This window comes from Mus pahari, chromosome 14, assembly GCF_900095145.1.
Source record: "Mus pahari chromosome 14, PAHARI_EIJ_v1.1, whole genome shotgun sequence".
In the NCBI taxonomy this organism is placed as follows: Eukaryota; Metazoa; Chordata; class Mammalia; order Rodentia; family Muridae; genus Mus; species Mus pahari.
Genome location: NC_034603.1, coordinates 56,051,388 through 56,078,993, shown reverse-complemented (window position 1 = coordinate 56,078,993; position 27,606 = coordinate 56,051,388). Strand labels below are relative to the sequence as shown.

At 49.5% G+C, this 27,606-nt stretch overlaps 1 protein-coding gene across 5 annotated transcripts in view; it reads left to right on the top strand.

The window, feature by feature from the left end:
- Positions 1-27,606, top strand: part of Msi2 (musashi RNA binding protein 2) — a 407,725-nt gene that overhangs the window by 319,175 nt on the left and 60,944 nt on the right. For all 5 annotated transcript variants that reach the window (XM_021211875.2, XM_021211874.2, XM_029545991.1 and 2 more), the window contains exon 8: positions 13,866-13,948. In XM_021211875.2, coding sequence (XP_021067534.1) covers positions 13,866-13,948 — 83 coding nt within the window. The remainder of the gene's footprint in view (positions 1-13,865; positions 13,949-27,606) is intronic.

Here is a 27,606-nt window from a genome sequence, read left to right as displayed (position 1 = left end):
CTCTCTCTCTCTCTCTCTCTCTCTCTCTCCTTTGTAAATGAGTCTTTACGGTTCTGTTTCGAAGCCTTCTAAGTATGCAGACACAAGAGCATCAGTAGATGACCCAGTTCCATCATTCTTAACAACAAAATCATGCAACAGTGGCAATATTTCCCCAACATTGCTTTTGAGAGAGCTTCCTCTGCAGCCCCAGGTTCTGGTGCAGTACAGGTCTCTTGAGCTCATTTGGCTGCTGTCTTGCCCAGGCTCATCAGAGCACAGTGTGGGGTGTGATGCACCTGGAGAGGTAGGTACTAAGGTCAATGACAGAAGGGTCAGCTGTCCTCTTCCTGTTGTTTCTGATGCCTTGGGGGCTGGGGGGTTGGTGCAGGCAGTGCCTTGAAGCCAGTCTCATCATCTCAGTGACCTCTTCTGTCCCATACGAATGGCCCAGCGTACCTGCTGTGCTTGCTGCTACCTTGCAGTGACTAGATGTGGTGCCTGTGGGGACCTTGGTCTCATCATAGCTTCCCCCCTCTTCAGTGGCGAATTTATAGTATTACATTTGTTTATTTATTTGTGTATGTGTGTTGCTATGCATGTACCATGTCACTGTTGTGGAAATTAGAGGACAACTCTTGGGCATCAGTTCCCTTCTTCTACCCTGTGGGTCCCAGGGGATGAGCTTAGTTCATCAGGTATGGCTGGCAGCAGGACCCTTTACCTCTCTGCCTCCCTTCACCAGTTCATAAACTGCTACCGTAAGTGTGTCTCTGACCAGGACTGTTCATACGTATGCTAAATATCTGTGAGTCTGAGCCTGGGTGGTGTACCCACCCTACAGTCTCAGTTTCATGAGAGGTTGAGGCAGGGGGATTGCTTGAGCCCAGCAGCTCCTGAGCAACCTAGTGAGACCTCTATCCAATAAATAAACGTACATTGCTGAAGTTTACGTTGTTTTCAGAAGAATAGAAATGACACGTTTGGTTTCTTCACCCTCACGGCCCAGCTCAGTCACGCACACAGACACCAGAGCGTTACCCCAGACCTTCCTCAGTTTGGAGGATGGGACCTGGACCTCAGCCTCATTTTCAAATTTATTTCCTAAGTGATTCTGATGTGGGAGTCACTGCTGAGAGAGTCACTCTTCCAGACCAGTGCCTCTTCGATTTTAATTTGCATAAAAACACCTGGGGAGCTTGAAGATTCAAGTCCTGTAGGCCAGGGTATGGGGCCTGAGACTCTGCCTTTTGCAGCAGTCTGAGCCTGGGGAGCCACCTGAGTATCAGCAAGCAGCTACACTGCCCCCCTTCCCTGCAGCCTTACCCCAGGCCTCCTGGTGGGGAGCTGGGGGGGGCATGTCTACTGCCCACAGCAGAGCTGTTCCTACAGCTGGGCTGCTGGACTCAACTTCTCAGAGAGATCTTGCTTCCAGATGTCAGGAACAGCTTCTTAACAGCCAGAAAAATAAAATAGTCCAGACCCACCCTGTGGTAAATTGGCAAGGTAGCCTGGCCACAGACTATAGCGTGGAGTCTGGGGATACCTGCGGAAGTGACGCATGGGGAGAGGTGTGGCGGGCATGTTGCCAAAGCTGTCAATTGATGCTGTTCTAAAGCCCCCCTCCCCGGCTTGTTAGAAAGTACAGAGAATGTGTGGCAGCACTTGCAAAGCTGTTTCCAAGTAGTGGGCTTTTCTGAAGTTTGGAGCCTTATCTGTGGTCAGTAACTGTTCCCAGGGACATGTCAGAAGAGGCGTTGGCATGCCGAGGAGACAGAGAAGGTAACAGCCAGGCTAGTGTGACTCCACCCAGTTTGACCACTGCTGGGTTTGATACTCACAGACCACTGGATAGCTTTTTGTTTCTCTAAAAGGCGGGGGGGGGGGTGGGGGGGGTGGCAGAGGTAAGGTATCTTTGTGTAGTCTTGGGTGTTTGGGAATTTGCTTTGTAGACCAGACTGGCCTCGAACTCAGAGGTCTTCCTGCCTCTGCCTCTGGAGTGCTGGCGTTAAAGGCGTGTGCCACTACTGCCCAGCATATCAGGGACCTTGAAACTCCTAATGTGTCCTAGAAGTCAAGGATGCTCATAGACCTCTTTGAGTCCTGAATCTTGTTCCCACTGTGATAGCCAGTAAAGCCAGGTAGCCGCCTCCCTCAGTGGCGCCTCCCTCAGACACACTGTTGAATTTTAATGAGGAGGGGCAAAGGCAAGGGTAGGCTCATTAATGATAGAGGTTGGCGCGGGGTAGAGGCTGTATCAAGACTCGTTTGATTGCTGGTGGAAGGGACCTAGCCTCTCATAGGTAGAGCGTTGTAAACCTCCACCCTGGGTAATGGGTGGATTTTGTTATTTCTGTTTCTCAGAGGAAGTGACAGTCAAAGTGATGAAAAAGCTTGCTTGGATCAAAGATGGATCTTATTTATGTCTGCCAGGCTCCAAAGTCTAAGCCCTTCCCCATCTTGCCTTGGGGGGGGGAGGGAGGAGAAGTGGGTCACTAAATAGACTGAAACCCCCTTACTAAAGTTTTTCACTGGCTCTATGAGGCTGGAGGATGACTCTGGAGAGATGACAGATAGGACGTCCACTCAGACATCTCCTGTGAAGAAAGGATTCCAGCAGCTCCGCTTCCTCTGTGCACAGGAAACCCTGAGGCTAAGAAGCCTGGACGGCCCCACTCCTGCCATGTGGAGCCTGACCAGACCTCCCCGGGCCCCCGCAGATCCCCGGCGGGCTCCTCTTGTCCTTGCCACAGCTGCGTGCGACCTCAGCCTCCTCCTCCCTGCTGGGCGCACGCTGCAGCCCCTGGCACCTTCTCCCGGGGTCCTGATCCGAGCCAGTTGTCTAGCGATTTAATTTGGTGAATTTACCACTGCGTCCCAGAGTTTATATTGGCACTTAACAGCAGTAATATGTGTCTCTCTCGCCAAGAACTGACTATTTTCCCCAACCAAGATGGAACACCATGCACAAAAAAATAGGTTTGTGAGCTAATCTGTTGCCCTGACAAGTGTCATTCACCGAGTCGCGGCTACGGAGCGCACTCAGAATTAAATGAGGTTGGGGTTGTCTGGCCTGGACCACAGGTGCCTTTTCCCTCTCAGTTAACAAGAGTCTGAATAAGGCGCCCTTCCCTGCAGCCTCTGGCACTTTCAAATCACACCATCAGTATTCATGACAGAGCCCTCAGAAAATAAGCGATCTGGGGCTGGTTGGAGGTCTCTCCCTGCTCCTTCTGCCTCTTCTCAGTCTCGTTCCTACCCTCCCCTGGCCCCCATCTCTCTGTCCTTACTCCTAGAATATACAGCTCTTTACACTTGGGTAATTAATTTCACAGGCCCAAGTGGATGCCCCCTCCAGTTTAAAAAGAAAGAAAAATGTTTCTCCTGCTGTCCCATGCCAGTTCTGAAATTCTGAAGTAGAACTTAATTACTGCATTTAGTAAACCAAGGTATCCATAGGGATGGAAGCAAGATCTGCCCTTTACACTTCAGTGTGAATGGGGTTTTTTGTTTGTTTGGTTCATTTACAGAACTATATCACAGATGTTTATTTTGAGATGGTCTCACCAAATTAAGCAGGCTGACATTGAACTCCCGAATTAGCTAAGGCCGATCTTAGACTTGGGATTCTTCTGCCTCAGATCCCTGAGGAGCTGAGATTACAGGCTTCTACCAGAACAGCCTGGGAACCTGTTTGTGATTCTTGAAGAAGCAGCTTTGCTGTCGCCCCGATCTCCTGGCCTGTATGTAAATCAGAAGTGTCTTCCCATGAGCTTACAGGCTAGAGCAAACGGTGCTTGCGCTGCTTAAGGACTTGGCTTGGAATCCAGGTATACCTCCAGTGTAACCTCAGCACTGGGTGGGCATGGGGATGGGGACAGGGGAATCCTGAGAGCCTAATGGCCCGCCAGCCAGCCTAGCCAACCTGTGAGCTTCCAGGTCAGTGAGAAACCGTGCTCCAAGGCAAAGACCACTGATCACTGGAGGGGAAATGGCTCTGGCTTCCCATGTGCGTGTGCACAGACTCATGGCCCCACACTCCCATGTATACACAACACACATAAAAATGAGGCTAAGGAGATGACTCTCAATATAGTCTCCTTGTATTAAGCATAAGGAATAGATCAGATCCCCCAAAACTCACATGATATACCTGGCATAATGATGCACACTCATAGTTCCTGCTGGGGAGTGGGATGACGGAGATCCCAGGCATACATTGGCTAGGCAGCCTAGCCAAAGGGAGAAGCTTCAGAGTCACTTAGAGACCCTTCTCAGAAAAATAAATATCAAGGAAAGACAGTTAACATCAGCCTCTGGCACACTTACAGCCACACCCACACATGTCACAAATACCCATGTGCGCGCACACACACAAATATATATAAACACACACACACACAAAGTTTTATTGCTTGGCATCTGGGCACTGGAAAGTAGAATCCTGAACATTTCTCTTTTCTTTGGAAAGTTCTAGATTCTTTTAAATAAAATCTCTTGGCTTGGCTTGGCTTGAATTGGGAAGCATAAGACAGAATCAGGCACGTGTGGACATCTGAACTGCAGAGACCTGGGTAAACATGCAGATGCCCAAACCACACCACAACAGCCCAGTTAGGAGGTGAGGCGGGGGGTGGGGGGGGCTGTCTTTTTAAGAGCTTCTCCCCTACAGGAGACTCAGGCAGGGCTACCAGAATGTGGATTTAGGGATAGGTGAGTAGCTATCCCCTATTCAGTTCTTGGTCTAGGGGTATCTGTACACACTCGGTTACAGAGGCTATAATGAAAAGACTAACTTACAACTAAATCCTGGCAGTATACTTGCAGACTCAGTTACCACCTGACTTACTCGCTTCACATTTCAAGTTCAGATGTTGACCTGAGCATTCTCCATCCTGAGAGGAAACAAAAGCACCTTTCCAGCTGCGAAACTGTCTCCCTTCTGGCAAATACCACCGTGTAACTTAGTATCAGTTTCGGGGATTCGGTCTTATCTTAAGCTGTTCGTGGCACTAGACTGGGAATCTGATGGTGTTGTTTCTGCTGCCTGCTTCCCCTTCCCAGCCTCAGCCCCCAGAGGTGGCTAGAGAGACGCAGGTGTGAGCTGGCTCACCAGGTCCCTCTCCCCTCCTGATTAAGTGGTGTGAGGGAATAAGGGAGACCAAGCCGACTCACACCGATCTGCACCTTGCCTGCGCGCCAGCCACTTGTAATTCCCTACAGTCCCAGCCCGCTCTGTAAAGCAGAAAGAAATATGACCAGGCAAGTTGAGAAAATAAATTAAACTAAGTGTCAACTTTTCTTGTTTCTCTCCTCATTATTAAGAGATGGAATGGGCCTCGTTTATCAAGCAGGGGGAGAAATTAATTGACACGGCTTTAATATCATGATGCCTGGCGTGTCTGGTCACATTCCTTCATTTTGGGGGGAAAGGCATTTTATTATAGTTTACAGCAACCAGCTGCCAACTACTGGTGTAAATGAGGAAGCAGGTGCGTGAAGGATGCCACATTGGAGGGACCGTGACACCACCCTAAGGGAGATACGCCAGGGAAGAGGAAGGACATAAAGAAGAGAGAGTGAGAGAGAAGCTGTCTGCAGGCCTTTCCAATCCGTCACAAGCCTCTTTGGAAACTTTAGGGATTTGAAGTGGGGGTGATGGCGGCCCCTGCCACTGATGGACCCCCTGGACCAGAAAAAGAAGTCTTTGTTTTAAGTCACTTCATCCAGAGGCTCAGTCTTGTGGATAGTGTGAGTCAGGGTGCCTGCTCTGTTCTTTGTTCTTAATAAGACCAGAGAAGTGAGTTTATTCCCGTCTGTCTCCCAGAGCAGCTGAGAACCAGGCATCCGACTTGGTGTGGCACAGCCTCTCCCATGCGGGATGTTTTTAGGATGAGAGGCTCTTCCCCAGTTGCAGAACAGGTTTGGAGTGGCCCACCGAGAAGGAAGTACTATACCGGCCACAGGGTCCACATTGGCCTCAGTCCCCGACAGTAAAGTGGCGATGATCCCACCTCCTTTCCCAGGTGGGCATGGTACAGACTGAGGCTGTCCATCAAGTATCCATGAGCTTGTCCTACCTTGTGTATTATGACTTTTGGTGTTCATGGGGACCAAGCCCAAGAACACACTAAACATCCTAAGAAGGACTTTGTCCACCCAGTCATAGCCCCAGTCCCAGGATTATGATGATACAGGACGCAGGCAGACCCTAAGTAATCACTTTGATGTGGTGCATGAGCTGTAACTGAGGGAGTCCCGTCTCTGGCTGGTGGGAAATGGCCTTATTGCTCTAGTGAAGTACATATTAGCAACCAAGGCTGAAAATGAACCCAGGCCAATGTCAGCTCAGCCCTGCACAGTACCTAATGTCCACGACACCCTGATGGCTTTCCCAGATGGAATTTCATTAAGGGTGTCTCACAGTGACCATGCACCCTGTATGACAATCAATAACCAGAAACATGTGGTTTCTCTTGGAACAGAAGTCCAATGTCCTCATCCCCACCCTCCCATCCCCAAGAACCAGTGTTCTCTGGGGCAAACCCAGGGCACACAGGGTACCTCACAGCCCCACTGAGCCGTTCTTTGTACTTTCCCCCTCAGATCTTCTTCATATGGGACCTCAAGACAGTTGTCATGCACACTGTAGCCCATGTAGTGGGCGGGGGATAGAAGATGTCCCTGAGCCAGCTTAGGCTAGCATATGTGATGCATATGTAAGGGTCCTCTCTGAGCTAGATAGCCACCAGAATCTGTCCTTGAACTCTGGTCCAGGGAAGGCATTGATCTCCAAAGCATGGGGTGGGTTAAGAAAGCCAACCCAGGAGCTGGAGAGATGGCTCAGTGGGTAAGAGCACCCGACTGCTCTTCCAAAGGTCCGGAGTTCAAATCCCAGCAACCACATGGTGGCTCACAACCATCCGTAACAAGATTTGACTCCCTCTTCTGGAGTGTCTGAAGACAGCTACAGTGTACTTACATATAATAAATAAATAAATCTAAAAAAATAATTTAAAAAAATTAAAAAAAAAAGAAAGAAAGAAACACAGAACACCTGATCTTTAAAAAAAAAAAAAAGAAAGAAAGAAAGCCAACCCAGAGCTGGGCAGAGCTGCTGAGTGCGGTGACTGCGGAGCCTGACCTGCCACCCACCTGACTGCCTGAGGAAGCAGGTATGAGAAGCCTTTTTTCAACCTGGAAAGCCCTCACCACACCCATACCTATGAGATTCCTGTTTGTGTTTGCGCTGAAGCCAGCGCTAGGAAGTTGGCTCTTTTCTCCCTTCCACCTCTGAATATTCTTGCATACGCATACCTTAAATTTTCCTTGAGATACATACTATAAATTAGACAATCTATAAAGTTTTCTCCTTCAGTTTTTTTCTCCGTTGGCCACAAGCGTTAATCTATGACTTTCACAAGTTTCCATGGGCAGTGCATTAGTGGTTGCCATTTAATGGTCGCCGGCCTATCTGATGAGAGGAGAAACTTATTTCTGAGGCTAGGTGGAGGCTGTTCTTAGCTTCTCCTCTCTAATATCCCACCCTCAAATACTCTAAGTGCTTTGGTGGCCGTGTTTAAAGCGGGTCATTTTAATTCTGAGCCATCTTGTTTTCATATTTCCATTCTCTTTGCCTGTCTTTTATAGCCTTGTATTATTCCAATGAATATTCAGTTTTGCTCGTTTGAACAAAAGAGGGAGAAAAGGTTTGACTGTTAAATGCTTCCCTCTTAAGTGGGCCTTGACTTGTTAGTTTCCAATAATAGCTTCATTCAAGAGAATGCTCCAGTTTCAGTAAATGCAACCTGCCCACTGCTACCCTATTTATGCCCATTCTGAAAGCCCTTTGTCTGGATCGAACCATCTTGCCACTGTCTCTGTTCCCGTTCTGTGGGCTCCTGGAGCCCCCTTGGCAGTATAGGGTGCACTTAAGGCTTTTGGGGACAGTGGGCAGGGGGTATTCTACAGTTGCCATGCAAGCTTCAGCCCTGTGTTCTTCTCTGTTATTAGTGGTGGCTGGACTAAATTTAAACACCTAGGGAGGGGTTGTTCTTTCCCTCAACAAGGGAAATGAGACACAGAACAGGGCTGCTCCCAGGGGCTCCCTCACAGGGCCCTGATAGAGTGGAGACTCTTGTGAACTCACAGTCAGACAGAAGCCAGGCCCTAGTGGAGACCAGCTCAGAACCCCACTTCTCTCTTTTGAGTCTTTCAGGGGCTGAGGCAGAGGGGGCCAGAGTTCATTGTTTGGCCTTTTTATTGTTACTGCTGCTTTTGTGTTATTAGGAGTTCATAGCAAGGAGGAGGTCAGAGGTTGACATTCTGTTCTTCCTCTCTCTACCTTATCTAGGCAGACAGACAGACAGACGTAGGAAGGCTCTCTCGGTGACTGTCGTTGCTCACCAACTGGTCACAGTGACTGGGCTGGCAAGCCCCCGGGAATCCACCTGTCTCCGTCCTCTTACTTGGCACCCAGGTGGATGTACACCACCAAAGCCCAGGTTTCACGTTACACCCTGAGCAACCCCCCAGCCTTTGGGCCTTTGCTTTTGAATAAGGATAATACGGTTCTCTTATCCATCTTCATGCCTCAGTTTGATAGGCCTTTGTGGGACGCGGTGGGTTTCTGGTTTTCCTTTGGGAAAATAAAGGGCGACTTCTCTTTGCCTCCTGCCTCCCAGGCCCCCACCCCCGAAGCTCTGTGGAGGCTGCTTGTCCAGCAGGTTGTTACGGAAGCCTTTGATGCCAAGTGCACTAAGCAGAGGCAGGGGGACAAGCGCTATGTGGTTGTGCTTCCAAAAATACCTAGAAGGTGTCGTTGCATGGTTCTCAACCTGGGGGTCACGACCTCTCTGAGGTCACATAGCAGATATTTACATCATAGTTCATAGCAGTGGTAAGATGACAGTTATAAAGTAGCAATGAAATAATTAGGATTGAGGGCCACCACAATAGTAGTTATGATTGAGAGTCACTGTCAGAGCCAGAAAGAAGTGGGAGTTTCCAGGGCTGGGAAGGGCTGCTGTTTAGTGGGTAGCAACTTAAGTTTGGGATGGCGAGCAGGTTCCAGGGATGAGTGGTGTGGCAATGGCTTCATAGCTGTGCCACTGCCCTTCATGCCACTGGGCTATGCACATAAAAAAATGGTTAAGATGGGAAGTTCTGTGTTGTGTATAGTATAGTATATGTGCACATACATATGTGCATCCATCCATTCATCCATCCATCCATTTATACATACATACATATTTTACTTCGAAAGAAAGTTATAATGCCTGAAGTGGGTTTCCCCATTCATTGCCCGCCCCTCTCAAATTCCAAATTCCATTATTTCTGCCTTTACCCAGCGGCTTAATCTACTTGGGGAAGAGGACGCCATTCGCCAGTGGGTTACTAATTCATTGGAAATGATAATACACCTGTGAGATAAAAATGATTATATGTTGAGAAATAACACTTATTGATAATTAAGTGTTTCGTTGCTTCTTTGCTTCCCCAGATGGAATAAATAAATATTTTAGACATAATCAAGTTTGTTTTCTCTGTTCGGGCCAAACAGACAGAGATGTTGAAGAGATATAGATACTTAAAAGAATGCAAACGAGTCTTGACACCACTGAGTCGTGACACAGCCAGGATGTAGAGGCTTTGAATCCAGCCTGTCTTCCTTTAGTCAGGAAAACCTTTTTTTTTTTAAAGGACCTTATTATTATTATTTTTTTAATTTATTATACGTAAGTACACTGTAACTGTCTTCAGACACTCCAGAAGAGGGCGTCAGATCTTGTTATGGATGGTTATGAGCCACCATGTGGTTGCTGGGATTTGAACTCCGGACCTTTGGAAGAGCAGTCGGGTGCTCTTACCCACTGAGCCATCTCACCAGCCCCAGGACCTTATTTTTATTTCACATGTTATGAATATTTTTGCCACTTGTATTCAGAGCCAACAAGAGTCCAGTAAAGAGCATCCGATCCCCTGGAACTGGAGTTATAAATGGTTGCGAGCCATCACTGGGGTGCTGGGAATTGAACCTATGTCCTCTGGGAGAGTAGCAATACTCTTAACTACGGGGCCAATCTCTTCAGCCCCGAGGGGAAATATATATATATATATTGGATATACACATTTGGCATCCTGTGGGGTTAGGGAAAAGGGACCATGAAGAGAATTTCAGAGGTAGAATCCAAAATTATGCCAAGAGCCCTCTGGCTCCTTTACAGCCATCATCTGCGTTTTAATCTCCACTTCTTAGCTGACCGCCTCCGTCCTGTCTCTGCCTGGCAGAGATCTGTGCCTCTGCCAGCACAGGTCTCAGTAACAGCTACCTGAAGTTGAAGCTGTGACTCCCATGGTGGACTGGGAGTTAAGAGGCTACAGAGCGACTTCAGTGGCAAGGCTCCACCGTTGCCTCTGTCTGTGGTCAAGTTTGAGTAAACTGAACCACTAGGGGCCACCCAACCTTTGGGTGTCCTCTGCCTCCTGGGATGTCACTTGCTTTGCCTTCTTTCCTCATAGTTTGCATGGGTTTTGCTCACTCATCCACACTCGAACCTTCTATCCAGAGCACTGTGGTTGGCAAGTCAGCAACCTGGCTGGGGGAGGGATATGGTCCCATTCTGCAGAGACAGCAGAAATCTGACCCTTCACTGTGTGACTGCCAAAATATCACACGCTTGGGGGCTGCAAACTGCAGCAGTCAATTTTCTGCCGTGCTGGAGGTGGGGAATGTACCCATCCACTCACAGTTGGAGGTGACTGTTTGTTGGCATGTGGTGGTTGGTTGTGGCCATATCACTTGTACCATTTCTGCATCTGTCCTTTCTTGGCCTTTTCTCTGTCTCTCTCCCCATCTGCTACTTCTTATGAAGATACAAGCTGCTCAGCTAGGAACGTTCCCAAATCACGTTTGCAAAAGCACTTTCTCCAGGGTTTCCAGTGTAGGTAACTCTTGAGCCGACAGAGTCACTCTAATTAGCAGTGAGGTAACACAGAACGGCAGCAGGAAACCCTAGCTCATTTGACCTTGTTTGACTTGCAAGGATGCTCAGGTGGGTCCAGGCCAGAGGGGTTTGCCTTCCCAGGCAAATGTGAGTCAGCGGCTGGAAGCAAGAGACAAGATAGAGCAAGGTCTGCTCAGGCAGGAAACTGTTTCTGAAGGATCCTTCCGAGAGAGAGAGAGAGAGAGAGAGAGAGAGAGAGAGAGAGAGAGAGAGAGAGAGAGATTGAGATTTTTTTTAAAGTCTTGTTGGTCTAAGACACAGTGCAGGATGTAAGTGGGGAGAGTTGGTTTAAGTTAAGACCAGAACAGTCCAGAGGTAAAGTCCTGATTCAGAAGGAGTGATGAAATGCATAGATCCTGAGGCATGGAGCAAGGCTGGTCCATCCTCCTCTGAGCATATAGTGTTTTAGAGGCATTGTTTCATCCCAGGGACCCACAGAGGACAAGGTCCCGGCCCTATACTAATCTAGAGTAGAGCTGGCTTAAAGTCAGTGATGGCAACTCCTTTTGGCGACCTCCATGCACTTATCCACCCTGAAGGCCTTCGGAGGGACTCTGGGTCTTTGTCCCTTCTTGTAGGGCCCAGTAGGATCAGAGTTCTAGAGTTACCGCAGGAAAAAGGCCAACTCTTGAGATGTAGGTCCCTGCTTGTGCTGCAGGGTGGAATGCAAAGGAAGCTTAACTTGATTGTTCAAAGGCTTCTCCCAACCTGAAAGAGGGTGGTGAGCTAGCATCCTTAGGAAAAGGACGGCGCTAGAGAAGACAGCCATCAAACGTCCGAGAGGCCAAAGAGAAACGCGTGGGGCTCTGCCACTGGGTATGGCCGTCCTCAACCTAGCGAGTGAGGAATGGGGCTAAGGGCCAAGGACAAGGGGACACCCAAAGAGGGGTCAGAAAGCTCTGTAGGTTCTCTCCAGGGACACGGCTTGAGAAGTGTGAGCCTGGTGAGAGGGGCTGTGGTTGGGCATCAGTTTAGCTCATGTGTGCCGTCTGCTGTGGGTATCGGCTTACTGAGGACCCAACTTTTACTGAGAGATGCTGTGAAAACTTACCAGTTGGAGCCCCTGTGCAGACAATTGTGTCCCCTCTAGAGCCTGCCAGACCCCTGCCTCATATGCCTGTGATGTATTAGGTTCTGTGTACTGGGGAGACCAGCAGCTCAGAATTCGGCACATGGTAACAAATGAAGCAACCTGGTGATCACGATTGTGTTTGTGTGGTAGACCTGGTCCTCTGTTTGACTGGAGGTTGTTGGAGTACAGGGAGCGACCTTCATTTTCCTAAAGAATCTTCTGGAACCTGCTGTGGAAACTGGTGTGTCACAGTTCTGTATGTCGGTGCCATCTCCCTGCTAGCCCTCAGAAAGTGAGCTAGAAGGGACCTGAGACAGTCTCTTTTTACCTTGGGTGGCTGAGCCCCAAAATAGATGCAGAAACTGAGAAGGGCTACATCTGTCTCTTATCTGTTGGATAGGAAATACTGATAATCATATTGCAAAAACAGCCAGTCGGATATTATCTTAACTATGCTTTGCATTTGTCCCATTCATGCCTTTGGGGCAAAGAGTGTCTTATTTGGGGCTGCTGTCAGAAAATGCCATAGCTTGTAAACAACACGTCCCTTAGAGTTTTGGAAGCAAGATGTCAGAGTCAGGGTGCCAGCATCTTTGGTCCTAGGGAAGTCCCTTTACAGGGTTGCAAAAAGACACCTTATTGTAGTCTGACTGGGCAGGAGAGGGGAACAAGGGTTTCATTCTCACCTTCCAAACTTCACCTCCCAAAGCAACGTGCAACACACACACACACACACACACACATACACACACACACACACACACACACACACCAGTCCATAGCAGAGCCCTGGGAGTCTTGATCTGGGGTTCCTGGCATCTGCTTATACTATCTTCACTTCCAAGTGCAAAAAGCATGAGGTCCAGAGAACAGAAGGAGGTTCCCAGACAAGACTATAAGGGCCCCTGCGTTATCAGCATCTCTCCATCTCTACCCAGGTTCCCTTGTACATTAGCACCAACGTGACAGCCAGGCTCCAGTGCAAAGTGGTAGAGCCACCATGTGTGGGCCCACGTGGTACCCTGGTGCCTCCTGAGCGTCCTCGCAGATGGGGACTCATACTGGAAACGCTGTTGGGGACGGAAAGAGAAGAAAGGAAGGGGCAGGAGGGCGGAGGGAGGCACGCAGGATGCTGATCGGCGGTCGCCTGCCAAAATTCTTTAGTGCAGCTTGTCTACTAAAGCCAATCTCCAGCCGAGCAAATACAGTGGATAGCTGGCGGGCTGACAGCAGGCATCAGACAGTCTTAAACTGCCCCAAATCCACAGCATGTTTGAAGCGGCAGTAGCAAAGAGATGCCCGCACAGAACAGAGGCCTGCAACTTTTAATAGTTCCTTCCAGGCCTCAGGATGTCCTGATGAGGTATTAGAGGAAGTCATTCAGGAAGAAAAGGACCAATAACCGCCTCCACGTGGAGGCCGACCCGAGGGCTAGCCATCGAAGCTCACAGAGAGGGCCAGTGAGGCTCTCTGGCAGCCCACAAGCCCGCCTCCACACAGAGCCAGCAGGCTCTGACCCTTGTAAATAAGAGTAAATTTCTTGTTTGCTTCTGGGCAAATGTAAGCCACAGGGGGCCTGCTGCATGGGGGTGGACTCCTGACTGTTGCCTGCTGTTGGAAGGGTGTTGCCTATAAACTGAAATCACTGCCTAGACTACAACATCCCCATTCTCCCTCCCACCCCACTCCACCCCACCCCCACCTCCCACCTCCCACCTGCCTGCTTGGAAGCTGTCCTGACTGCAGGCCACCCTGCCTACCCCACAGGAACTAAACTCATTCCTCCTCTCTGTGTCTCCTTGCTTTAGGGTTTGGCTTTGTTACCTTTGAGAATGAAGACGTTGTGGAGAAAGTCTGTGAGATTCATTTCCATGAAATCAATAATAAAATGGTAAGTCTGGAGGGGTTGTCCAGTGGGGGGGACAGTGGGGTTGAGTTGCTCCTGCATCCATGTCATGCGTGCAGTAGATAAGGAGAGGCATGAGGACCAAGCTCTCAAAGTCCAGAGGTTGGCGGATCTTTGTGAGTTGGAGGCCAACATGGTCTGCATAGTGAGTTCCAGGACAATCAAAGCTAGGTAGAGAGAGACCCTCTGTCAAGAAACCAGCCAACCAAAGTCAGAAATAGTCTGGGGAGATGGCTCACATTCAAGTGTTTGTTTGCAAGTCTGAGAACATGTTTGATCTTCAGGCACCCTTTAAAACCTGTGGGGTGTGGTAATGTGCTCTTATAACCCCAGCCCTGGAGGGGTGGAAGGGCATAGACCGATGCCGGGGGCTGACTGCCAGCCAGCCTACCTTAGTTACTGAGTTCCAGGGCAGTGAGACTCTTGGGTAGAGGGGCCAGGTGGTACCTGAGGTCATCTTCTGGCTTGCACACATGTGCACCCTCCACACATAGGCTTACACGTTACCATCTGCACACCCATACACAGAATTAATAAAAATCCAAAAGCTAAGTAGGAAGTATTCAGGCCTATCTCAAAAGTTAATGAAAAAATGACCAGTGTTTGAAGCTGTTCATCTGGCCATTACAACCACTCTGGGTTGTAAACATGTCTGTAGGCCGTACTTATGTGAATTTCATACAAGCAGATCATGGTCCCCTCTCTCCTTTTCTCTAACACAGAATCCAACTTGCAGGGCAAGCACTCCATATTTTGCTATACATCTTGCTCTCTTATAGTTCAACCATTTAATAACATAAAAGAGCATTTTCAAATCTTAGGCCTTACAAAAAAACAGACAAAAGGCTAGCGTGCTGGGTCTGATCCTCAGTGGATTTTACAGCTTCCTAATTCCAGCTCTCTCCTCTCCTCTCCTCCCCTCCCCTCCCCTCCCCTCCCCTCTCTGAGATAGGGTCTCACTGTGTACTGTAGTTGTGGTTGGCTTCAGACTCACAGAGATACTTCTGCCCGTGTCTCCGCCAGGATCGAAGGTGTGTGCCACCGCAAGCATCCTCCTGCCATGCTTTTGATGGAAGGCCCTTGAGGAGCAGATCTTAGATAGGAGATTTGACAAACTGCTTTTCTTCCTGCCCTCATAATCTGCTGCCTCCTTCCCTTTCATAGCTGCTTCTCCTGGTGGAATAAGAAGCCTCAGGAGGAGGGGAGGTTCCACTCCTGGAGTTCTGTAGAGCCCAGGAGACTGCCCACAGAAGTGGCCACCAGAGGGTGCCATGCCCTGTGTGGTGTCTCCCTGCTCTTTTGTGACAAGCCCTTTCTCTGTTGGTTTGAGAGAGAGAGAGACAGAGAGAGACNGAGACAGAGAGAGGAGAGAGGGGGAAGGAGAGAGAGAGGAGAGAGAGCCGGAGCAAGCTCAGTGGTATTTCTGGAACCTCTGAAGGTCCCCCAGAGCACACACATTTTGGTTGGCCAGAGAAAAAAGGTTGGGAGGTCAAATTTGGGCTTCGATCTCAGCTGTGACTTTGATATTTTCTCCCCTTTGCCAAAACATTCCTTGCTTCGGAAACATGCATTCAGATATGCATTGTATATTGGTCTGATATGTGTTCACCAACTTTAGATTCAATAATAGAGCTTTTAGTGTGGATAAGATCAAAGCAATCTGCTTAGCATGTGGTGCTGCAGGCTTGATTCAATATTTGACTTGCTAATTTTTTCCCAGGGCACTAAAATAATATTGTTCATATTGTTCCTAGCCATCATATGCATCCGAAATGAAAATAGTCTTTCTTTGCATAGTGTATGTTGGAGGCATCTGCATAGGCAGTAAAGTAGTTTGAGGGAGACAGATGAAGAGCAGCACAGGTTCCTACGTGGACTTTGTCCTCCAAATGCTATTGCCTTCCAGTCGGCACCTCCTTTCCCACCTTAGGTCGATGTTTGCTATTTTCTAAACTAAAGAGGTGGAGAACCTGCACCCGTGTACCGATGCCTTGCTTGGCCTCTCGGAGCTTGCTGTTGACAGGCTCCGAGAAGAAAGGTTGTGGAAGAGGCAGCTAATGATGCAGGCTGGTGCCATTTCTGCATTCCTTCAGTTTCGTCAGGAAGGGCACAGTGCAGGCAAGAGATGAGTCCCGGTGTGACAGTGAGCAGACTTTGAAATAAACCTGATATAGGATGGTTAATGCTTTATCATCCTCTGTCTCAGAAGAGGAAACTGGGTCCTAGGATTGGCCCCAGGGCTACCCATTGTGAAGAAGCAGGGTTTTGAGCTTCCTGGCTGCTCAATGAGCTGCTTCAGGCTCTTGTCTGAGCTTGGGATGAAAGAGTAAGCCCTGCCAGGCAGTGGTGGTGCACACCTTTAATCCCAGCACTAGGGAGGCAGAGGCAGGCAGATTTCTGAGTTCGAGGCCAGCGTGGTCTACAGAGTGAGTTCCAGGACAGCCAAGGCTACACAGAGAAACTCTGTCTCAAAAAGAAAAGGGAAAAAACAAAACAAAACAAAACAGAAAGGAGAGAGAGAGAGAGAGAGAGAGAGAGAGAGAGAGAGAGAGAGAGAGAGAGAGAGAGAGAGAGAGAGAGAGAGAGAGAGAGAGAGAGAGAGAGAAACCCTCCCCCCAGGTGACCAGAGGAATGGGATAAGGACATGTTAGATGAAAGAGAGATGCTGTCTAGGAGCCAGAGATGCTGCCAGCCCTTCCCTAGGCCTCTCCCATGTCTCAGTGCCACTCTCTATGCAGGCAGTGCTGACTCAGTGGCTTTTCGATGTCTCTGGTCTAAAATTCCTCTTTTCCATTTCATCTGGGACTGTGCTTGTTCTGTAAGCAATAAGCAAAATCGGAAGCAGACAGAGATGGAAAAGGCATAAGGACAGAAGACAGAAGAACTCAGATTGAGACTTTGAGGTGTCCATGGAAGTTTTTAGCCTAGACCTGCCCAGAGGAGAAATCAGAGGTTCTGGGGAGCAGGGGCAGAGGGAGGTCACTGAACCCCAGCAAACAGAGCTAAGACTGCCACTTCGCTGGTTGTTGCTGGCATGGGCAAAGGGCATCACACAGTGTTTGCCTCATGGCGGAGTCATCATGATCTTGAAAGCCCTGCCTTCAGACTTCTCTGAAGAAAGGTATAATTTCAAGAGGGTGGGGGTTGGCAGAGGAGGCTGTAGCCTGAGTTGCTTTTGAATTCACCAAGACAGGAAATGCATTTAAACTGTGCTATGGAGAGAATTTGAATGAGCCACTCAGGAAGACGTCTAAACCCAGGCAGATGCTAAAAGGAACATAGGAGGGTTTGTGATATAGGATGGAATCTATATAGGATATCTTCTGTGCTATGGAACTGGAGAGGACAGCCCTCCAACCCTTGCCATGGCCCCTTAGCAGACTTGGGCATCCACTGTCTCACATTTGAAGATCTGATGGCTCTCAGCCTTGAATCACAGAGGTGGGACTTGAATCCAGGACCCCTGGCTCAATGGTGTGCACCTGGCATTCATCAGACTTAATTAATAACTGTGGAGTGATTAAAGAAACCAGCCCCCCGACTCAAAAGGCATACATAGTTCCCAAAGCCATTCCTTCTCTAATTTGGTTAGTGAACCTCGTGAGCTTTTACAAAAGCTCTTCAGTGCCTGCTGGTGGTGGCGCACGCCTTTAATCCCAGCATTCAGGAGGCAGAGGCAGGCGGTTCTCTGAGTTAGAGCCTAGACTACAGAATGAGTTCCAGGGAGCTGGAGAGATGGCTCGGCAGTTAAGAGCACTCTCTGCTCTTCCAGAGGTCCTGCGTTCAATTCCTAGCAACCACATGGTAGCTCACAGCCATCCGTAATGGAATACCCTCTCCTGGTGTTTCTGAAGACATCTACAGTGCACTAATATAAATAAAAAAAAATCTTAACTTAAAAAAAAAAAAAAGAATGAGTTCCAGGACATCAAGGGCTACACAGAGAAATCCTGTCTTGAACACACACACACACACACACACACACACACATATGCATATATGCATGCATGCATGCATGCGTACATACATACATGAATAAATAACTCTTCAGCATCTTGGAGCTAGAACAGGCTAGAAGGCCCAAGAAAGACCATCATGCAATAGCTTCCTGTGTATCCGTTTCTTGAAAACTTGAAGAAATTTGCCCCTAGGGTAAGGTGGGGTATAAGTCTGGGCAGGAAGTGTCTACATGGCACTTTCTGTTATAGGTTGCAGCAGCTAACATTTTAGAACGTAGACGTTTTGATTGCTAGACACTTGCTTGGTACATCTTGCCTGATCTGATTGTCACAGACCTTCAAGTATTAAAAAATATATCAAAAACATTTTCCCCATTTTAAAGACAGGCAAGGCAGAGATGAAGCAACTTGCCCAAGACCACACAGTCAGCAAGTGACCGTCCCAGAATTCAGGACCAGAAAGCTGCACTCCTGAGCTCATGGTTGAACCACAAGGCTGGCCTTCCTCTGTAGACCAAGAAAGACTGTGATGAGCCAAGCAGTGGTGGCACACGCCTCTAATCCCAGCTCTTGGAAGGCAGAGGCAGAGGCAGGTGGATTTCTGAGTTCAGGACAGCCAGGGCTACACAGAGAAACCCTGTCTCAAAAACACAAAAACAAACAAACAAAAACAAAAAAACAAAAAACAAAAGGCCTGTGACGATGGATGGGCTTGCTGGCGTATAAGGCTACCCATGGCCACAGAGCATCTTTTCCCCCTCAGCCCATGTAGTTTCTTGATCTCCTAATTGGTTCCCAGCTAAGGAAGAGGACTGAGTTTAGGCTTAGGGGTCCAAGTCAGCCATCAGTCTAGGCCTCTCTTCCCTTGATCCTTGAGGCATGGTAGAGAGCTGACTGCCACTCAAGCTAAAGTTCCATCCCACAAGATCTGAGACTCAGCCAAAACCAGAACAAATGCAGATGTGCCTGTCAGTAAACACACAAATGCAGGCATGGAGCAACCTCGTGATCCTCCTCTCTGGCCACTCTGCAAACTCCAGCTCTGATGCAGCTAATAACACCTCCCATGGTGGCTTGCCCCTGATTGAAACAGCCCCATAGCAGCAGGGACACTTGCTTGATTAGTCAGTCGCCAGAGCCCAGCCTGCAAGCAGCCTCCTGATGTGCCAAGCAGCCACAGGGAAGGAGGCGAGAATTGACACATAGCCAGCTTCTGGGTTCATCAGAGGCCTGCCACAGCCCCTATCTCAAAATTATGTCGGGAGAGGTTGGTACCTAGATTGGGAGAGCACGGAGGGTGTGGTGTGGAAGGTACCAGGGTAGAGCCCTCTCCTACACCTCATTCACAGGGAATGGGTATTTCCAGGTATCATGCTGGTACTATCTAGGCACAGACGCACCACTGCCCACCCATCTTTGGTGCAGCATGATAGGTAAGCACTGCCCGTCCTCCACGGGGACCACCAGAGCTCAGTGGGAAGGAAGGGCTTGTTTGATGGACAGTCACAAGTGGTAGAGTTGAAGTTTGTTTTGTTTTGTTTTAACCATTTTGGGTTCTAAAGAAAACAAAAACGTATCTAGTTGTGTGTTTGTAGATGTGAGGGTGCCATGCTGCATGTGTGGATTTCAGAGGTCAACTTGAAGGAGGCCATTCCTGCCTCCCAGTGGGCACCGGGAATCGAACTTAGATTGTTAGGTTTGCTGGCAGGCACTTTTACCCACTGAACCAACACCTTGATGAGAAAGGGGGGGGGGGTGTTAGGAAAGACAGACAGGCCTAAGCTTCTGTCTAGTGGTTAGAGTTTAGTGTCCTTTTTTCTTATTCTTTTAAGACATTTGCACTTACAGAAATCTAAGCATAGGTACAGGACTTACGGAAATCTACGAAGACATAGTTAGAGCCCTGGACTTGGAGTGGAGTCTTAGCAATACACTTTACACAATGGCCTGCAGGTGGTCCTAGCGTGGGTAGCCTAGGGGAGTAAATGATGAATGCAGAGTCTCTGGCCCTCCTAGCCTAGCACCCAAGAGCCAGGTGGTGATTTGTGTGCACAGTAAAGACTTGAAGGAGGTACCAGCGGAGGATGCCCACTAGTGATGGATACCACTGATGCTCTGGTACCACCCAGTGACAGAGAGGAGGGATGTGGGACACTTGGCTAGGCTTGGTGTACACATACACACACACACACACACACACACAGTCACACACGCACGCACGCACGCCGGCCAGTCTAGTGCCCTCAGCATCACCTACCAGTCTCTTTCTCGGCAGAAAAAGATCAGTTAGCCCTGGAAACCCCCAGGAACCCAGCCTCCTCTGCAGAAGCATGCCTTTCTGCTCTGACCTTACTGTGAGGCATACCAATCAGAGGAAAGGGCTAGCTCCTTCTGTCACCATGTGAGGACTTGCTGGGTCATTTAGAGACACTGAGAGCTTTGGAATCAGAGACAGAAACCCAGACTCACTACTGGTCATTGTGTGATCCTCTGCCATCCACCTGCACCTGCTTCATCCCTCTGCAGCTCAGGTGAATCCCTGGTTCTGTTCCTGGTCCCAGAGGCATTCCCTACTCTGTGGTCCCATTTATAACCTGAAAGGCTGGCAGGAATTCAGCTCTCCTGAAAACGCTCTTAGTGACAGCAGGTGACAGCAAGTGACCTCTGTTTGGCCTAAGCCAAGAGCCAAGTTTTCTATCAAGGGCCAGATAGTAAATATTTGAGGCTCGGAGGACCATATGGTCTCTGTCACAGCTATTCAACACCAGCCATTGTGGCCAAACACAGCCCCAGACAGTATGGAAATGAGTGGGCGTGGCTGTGTTCAAATAAAACCTAATTTACAAAACCAGGACACAGCCAGCTGGATTTGGCCTGCTGACCATCATCTGCAACTGAGGCCCCAACTAGCTCAGAGCTAGTGGGGCTCTGGGTGATGCTTGCCTCCGGGGTCCTGAGGAAAGGGGTTTAACTGAATGATCAAGCCAGGCTTACCATAGAACAGTGCTTTGTGAAGCAGAGAAAGAGAGGGTGCCACCAGCAGACAGTGGGGCTTGAGGAAGCAGTGTCTGTCGGAGTGACTTCATGCATCGGAGAGCATCCAACCTTGACGAGGCAGAGAGAGGAGCAAAGGTCAGAGGGCAATGCTGTCCACCCCCTGTGCCTCCCCATCATGGTACCGTGACCCTCCCCTGCTGGGCGTCTCACAGTCCGGTGCACTGACACACACACTAGCTAGCTTCATGACCTTGGGCAAGTTAACATCTGTGCTTGTCCCCCTCTTTAAGAGTGGGACCTACAGGTAACTGCTGCAGAGATGAAGAGCTGAGCCGAGCCATGCTCGGTCATAGTGGTCCATCTTTTTAATATCATTTATCATCGTTTTCAGAATTGTTTTGATTGAGCAAATATGAGATCCTTAGGGAAGAAGACTGCAGGACCAAAAGGGGCTGGGTCCTGAGTCCCCATGGGAGGTAGGAACTTCCGGTGCTTAACTAAAGGTGGTTCCCCAGAGGGCAATGCTCCAGGGATGCAGCCTCTGGAGTAAGCAGCAAGGACCTGAGATGGGATGATTCTTCTTCTTCTTCTTCTTCTTCTTCTTCTTCTTCTTCTTCTTCTTCTTCTTCTTCCTCCTCCTCCTCCTCCTCCTCCTTCTTCTTCTTTTTTAAGATTATATTTTGCCGAGCATGGTGGTGCACGCCTTTAATCCCAGCACTTGGGAGGCAGAAGCAGGTGGATTTCTGCGTTCGAGGCCAGCCTGCTCTACAGAGTGAGTTCCAGGACAGCCAGGGCTACACAGAGATACCCTGTCTCGAAAAGGCAAAATAACAAAACAAACAAAGAAAAAAAGATGATATTTTAGTTTCTGTGCACAGTTGCCTGCAGAAGCCAGAGGAGGGTATTGAGTTCCCAGAAGCTGAAGTTACAGACCACTGTGAGCCTCCTGATTGGTGCCAGGAACTCAGATCCTCTGACCATCTCTCTAACCCCATGACATGGGGTTCTTTAGGTCCCAGAAAAGCTGAATCAGACCCTTTGACTGAATGGCTCTTTGAACAGGTTCCAGAGCGCTCACTTCCAAAGCTTGCTGTGATCCGCAGCCTACCCCCTTTAGCTTAGAGCACACTTGGGGAGCCAAGCCTAATAGTGTATCGCTGAGGAGCAAGGCACGGCAGGGACAGGAGAGAGCTGAGTTGGCCTCTCCAAATCAGAACCAGAGTGCTGGGCCAAGCTGGCCCTTGGAACCTCCCTGAGGCGAGGGTCAGCATCTGCGCCTTGCATCTGGCAGAATGCCTGGTGACACTCCCCTCACCCTCTTTCAGGCATGGATGTTGTAGTCCTCACCACCAAAGACTGAAAGCTCAGTCAGGAACCAGCCCAAAAGTGTGGGAGGGGGGGTGGGTGGAATTAACTGGGCTTCTGTGCTCACGATGCTATTTGCAGCGGCTCCCCCACCCCGTGAGCTAATTTTAGCTATCCATTCTGCTTCTGTTGCCATTTATAAAATGAGAATGTCAAATGCAATATTAAACAAGCAGGATGAAGGCAAAAAAGGAAATGGCAGAGAGGCATTTAATAAACGAATCCCGCGTTTACGTGGGAGAGGGGAGAGATCCCGAGCCCTACACATCACACATGCCTGTGTGCACACACCCGTTTGTGTACGGGCTCTGCTAATGAGAGCCAAACAGTTTGTGAGCTGGGGGAAGTCTGGGAGAAGTGGAGGGGGGAAATGGGGGCCGTGTGTGGGAATTATGTGCTGCTCTTTAGGCAGAAGTAATTTAGCCTGCAGGGAGGCAGCCTCCCCGTCAGAGTCTCTTCCCATTTGCCCTTGGTGGGTCCTCTAGTCAGGCCAGCGATGGAGAGGGAATGGGGGCAGGACACTGAACCTGTGGGTTTTCCACACCTGCTCAGCTGGTGTGGCCCCCACCAACTCTTGCGAGGGGAGCACCCAGAAGCCCCTAGATGGAGTCCTCCTGTGTCTTCTCCAGGATTGTTGTCTCGGGGTCCTTTCTTTAACCTCTTCCTGCAGCCGCTCCACCCCACATCCTCGGAGCTCCAGGCTGCTGCTGAAAGGGCACCTTCCTTTGTTGTCTCTACAGGGAGACTGCTGCATGGTTAAGAGAAGCTGAGTCTGGGCTGGGGTAGACACCCACTCTGTCTTACACCCAGCTTTGGACACACGCCGGGGGCCAAGCTTCCTCTTCACTTTGAAATGCCCTTGCAGGTGCCCGCAGATAGAAGAACAGCTGGTGTTACTGCCGTCAGCTATTTCCTCAAATAGTACAGCCTGCCGGCTCCCCTCGCGCACCTTGCTGATGAGTGCAGGGAGCTGGGAGTACCTGGTTGGGGGAGGGGGGGTGTTAGGGGTGGAACCGTCTGTCCATTAGGAGTGGCCCACCCCCACCCCCAGCCTGCAGGTGGGAGGGGCAGCTGCTTTCTGTCTTGTACTTTGGAATCAAAGTGAGCACAAGTATGAACTGGCTTTATCTTCTTCCGAGGTTTTCCTGCAGGTTCTGCACCTAGCGGGGTGTTCCAGTCTTCTCTAGGGCAAGGGCTTTGTGTAGGTTTTGCTCCAGTGGGAGAGGTGCTGCTGACAGGCTTTGCCTTACAGATAGATGAGAGGGGTCCGAGGCCAGAGAAGCTAGCTGTGCTCAACCCCAGAGCCCAAAGGTAGAGCTGAACCATAGCAGGGAGCTGGACGTTCTGACCCGTGAGGCTCAGCCTGCCCTGGGTCTAGGGTGCCGTTGTGAGGGGAAATGTCTCAAGAAGCATTGGTGACTGGACACTCTGGCTCTCCTCCACCTGTCACCCAGACTCGGAGCACTCCCGAGAGAAGAGTCACGCGTCCTTGCATTCCTCTCTGTGTCCACACACTACGTCTCGCTCGGTGCTCAGTATTAGTGGTTTATGACCTACTTCACTTTGCCATCGCTGGTTTTAATAAAAACACTAAGCAGAGGAAACAGTGAATGAAATTAATTCTGTAAGTGGTGAGGAAATTAATTCTGGAAGCTGGAGTTGGGAATGATTGTAGCATCAGATTGGGCTCCAGAGGGCTAAGGAGGGGCAGGGAGGGCAGGACCCCCCCCCCCAAAAAAAGGGAGCTGTGGTTTTCCCGCTGGGAGCCCCGTGACTGGATCCTGGCTGTCCCCAGAAATGGTGGTTTGTTTGTTGTTTGTTTTCCTTAGGCCTCAGTTTCTTCATCAAAGAAGAGGCCAATTAGGCTTTTCTACCAAGAAAGCGAAGCCCATGTGCAGTAAAACGATTGAGAGCAGGGGACATCAACTGAGGGTTCCGTGTGTCACATGCTCTGCTGAATAGCTATTTTATGTTTATTATACAGTCCATGGAAATACCTTACACAGTACGCACACGCACAAGTGGTGGGACTGCCCGGCAGGTATCGGACAGCGACACAGGAATGCCATGTTCTTTTCTCCCCTAGAATAACATACTGAGCCAACTCTGCAAAGGGGACTGGGTTCTGGTGCTTCCTTCCCGTGGCCCCAGGTCATTTATGTCCAGCTTGTGTCTGGAGGCAGATGGCACAACTGGTGGCCATCATCTCATGTCTGTTGCTGCCTTTACGATAGTCATCCCCCTTTGTATCATCACGAGGGTCCCAGGTCCTTGAGAACCTCTTTGTAGTCAAAACTGATGAGATGCTGTGTACATCTGGTTCTCTGGGGCTGGGCCACCAGATCCCCTCGGGGCTTTTGAGTATGAACTTCTAAGAGCCCGGGCAAGGATCTTACTTTCCATGGGATCCTCAGAAAGGCGTCTGGTGGGTAGAGAGGGCCATGGGGCAGTGGCTAGGAGGAACTTTGCATTGAATGGCAGTGATTGAGTGTGGGAGAGTAAAGGGCTCTCTGGAGGTAAAGGGCCCATCTGCCCCCGCCCTGTGGAAACATCTGTGTGGCTACCAGATTCTGGGAAAATCCTGGATCTATACAATGTTCCCTTCTCTCCCTTTTCTGGATATCAGCAAAGCAGTTAGTTTGGAACATCAGAAGAGCAGGGTTCACTTGAATCTTCTAGAACCAACTAGGGGGAGCTGCAGTTGATTAAGGAGGAGGTCAAGCTGATCTGGGCTAAGGCCCAGCCAGGCCTCTCGAGTCGCCAGGAATCTCTATACAAAGGCAGGCACCAGCATAAAAGCTACTGGTGCGACTTCTCTGAGTTCTCTATTCCCCTCCCCTTCCTACCAGCCAGACAGTCAAGGTCGGTGTCTGCGCACTGGGGAATTTTATCCTTTGAAACCGGGCCGCTGGCTTCCTTGAGAAGTGAACAGTTTCTAACAAGATCTGTTTGTACACACTGGCTTCTTCGGGCCAGATAGAGCCCTGCTTTGTTCAGGGCAGTACATCAGGGCACAGGTACAGCTCTTGTCTTTTCCTCAGGCCCAGGAACTGCATGCTGACAGGACCATTGGTGCAGAAGCAGGGAAAACAGTCTTTTCATTCTTTAGAGATCGGCTTCCTTCTCAGACTCCCTGGCTCTCCCCTCAGATACCCAGTAGTTGCAGGGACTTCAAGTTGGTTTGTACAGGAGCAGCCATAAGGACCCCCTCCCCATAGAAATTCTAGGGACTTTCCCAAAACAGTGCTCCCTGACATACTTACTCTAAAGCATAGGACATTCAGGAGACAGTGGCACGTGCTTATAGTCTTGGCTTCTCGGGAGGCTAAAACAAGAATATCATGTGTTCAGGGACAACTTGGCTACATAGACAGCAAACCTTTTTAAACAGTAGGTAGATATATTGCCATAAAGGGGCATTGTTGAGTCCACTGATAAAAGGATTATAAAAGCTAGATTAAAGTGCTGTGTCCCTTTTGAAGCTGATGAGTGTTCTGGTTATGTTAAAAAAAAAAAAAAAAAAACAAACAAACAAAAAAAAACCAAAAACTAACCCCATGTTCAGAGCTTGCAAACCACAAAGTTTGCAACTTCATGTAAGAAGTTTTTTAGAATTTTCTTTTCTTGGCATGATGGGGATCCCCAGAGCAATATGTGTGTGTAAGTGCCCAAGCCCTGACTCCAGCCCTTTGTGTGCAGCATGTTCTCAGACTTGAGACATAAACCCACCCCTATCCCTGCAGATAAAGACAGGGAGTGTGTGCAGGTGCTGAGGTGTATGTGCCAGAATGCCAACAGGGAGCAGAGTTGGCAAAACCAGCTGTTCGTTGAGCTGTCTTGAAGTTTGATGTTCCATCTGAATAACAAGTCAGAGATAATAGGACCGGGGTTATAGCTCAGTGGAAGAGCATCTGCCTGGCATGCACAAGGGCCTGGGTTTGATACCCAGCACCACCCCTGGGAATGGGGACATGGGGGAGGGAGAAGAAGGAAGTGAGGTGGATGACAGTAAGAAGGGGTCCCTCGCCCATGCAATACAGACATACAGTAACCCTATCAACTCACAGGAGGCATTTGGCATGGCCTCGACAGGAACATGCTGCAGCCTCCGTTATCCCAGGGGTAAAGAATCTTCTGTTAGGGCCTCGTTTTGAAGCCACGATCCTGAGGGATACAAGAACGACTTGCCTGTCTCCAAGGCCCATTTGTCAAGTTGAGCAACGTATTTAAAGAATGAAATTTCCAAGCACATTTTCAGGCCCGACTGCGGGTCGTTTCGGTGTAGTTTTGCTGTCTCCGGGGTTCGGAAGTAGAGGCCCACTCCTGCAATGAGTTTTCAGTCACATGTGGGCCTCTGAGACCTTTGACAAGTACAGAGCCACACAGACTGGCCTAGTTCTTTCGCATGCTCCGAGTAGGCTGCCCTTGAACCAGTGACAGTAGCCAAAAGTTGATAGGCAGAGCTCAGGACTAAACTGGGAGACACTTCTCCAGATCTATACCTGCTTCCCTCCCTTCCCCTACCCCCTGCCCCTCCTCCCTGGCTGCAGTGGGAAGAGAGCTTGAATGATGTGCTCCATGATGTCAGCAGACCTCAGTGCCTACTACCCCAAGAACCCAACCCGCAGACAGCTAGATGATAGAATGTGTCCCTCCTGTCTGGTCCTCCCACATGCCAGTGACCTCAGGCAGTACCTAATTCCAAAGATGGCCGTTAGGTCTTCAGGTTCCAGCTGTTTACACCTCTGTGTCTTGTCCTCCCTTCACTGGCTCTCAGCTGGCATAGGGCACACAGTAGAATGTGGCAGGAGTTGCGTGGTGTGAATCCTAGTGGTGTGAACACCATACCTTCTGCAGAGTCTCTGAGAATGCCCACGCTGTGATGAAGCCAGGTGCTTTGGAGAAGCTGTACGTGGCTCTCCATCATCCTTCTTGGACGCCTCGTTTAGTCAAAACTTTCTCTGGCTCCAGTCCTAGCCACCATCTGACCACAGCTCCATAGGCGATGGAGCCCAGCCAAACCACATCAACTTGGACCCCCAAGGATTGTCTAATCAGTGGTTGTGCAAGGCCACTATGATTGAGGGTATTTTATGCATGGTTGCTGATGTCTGGAACATGGCTCGTGTCCAAATGACCTGAGGCGGTGCTGGCACACGCCTTTAATCTCAGCACTTGGGAGACAGAGGCAGGCGGATCTCTGTGAGTTCAAAGTCAGCCTGGTCTACAGAGAGAGTTCTAGTACAGCCAGGGCTATAGAGAGAAACCCTGTCTTGGGAAAGGAAGGAAGGAAGGAAGGAAGGAAGGAAGGAAGGAAGGAAG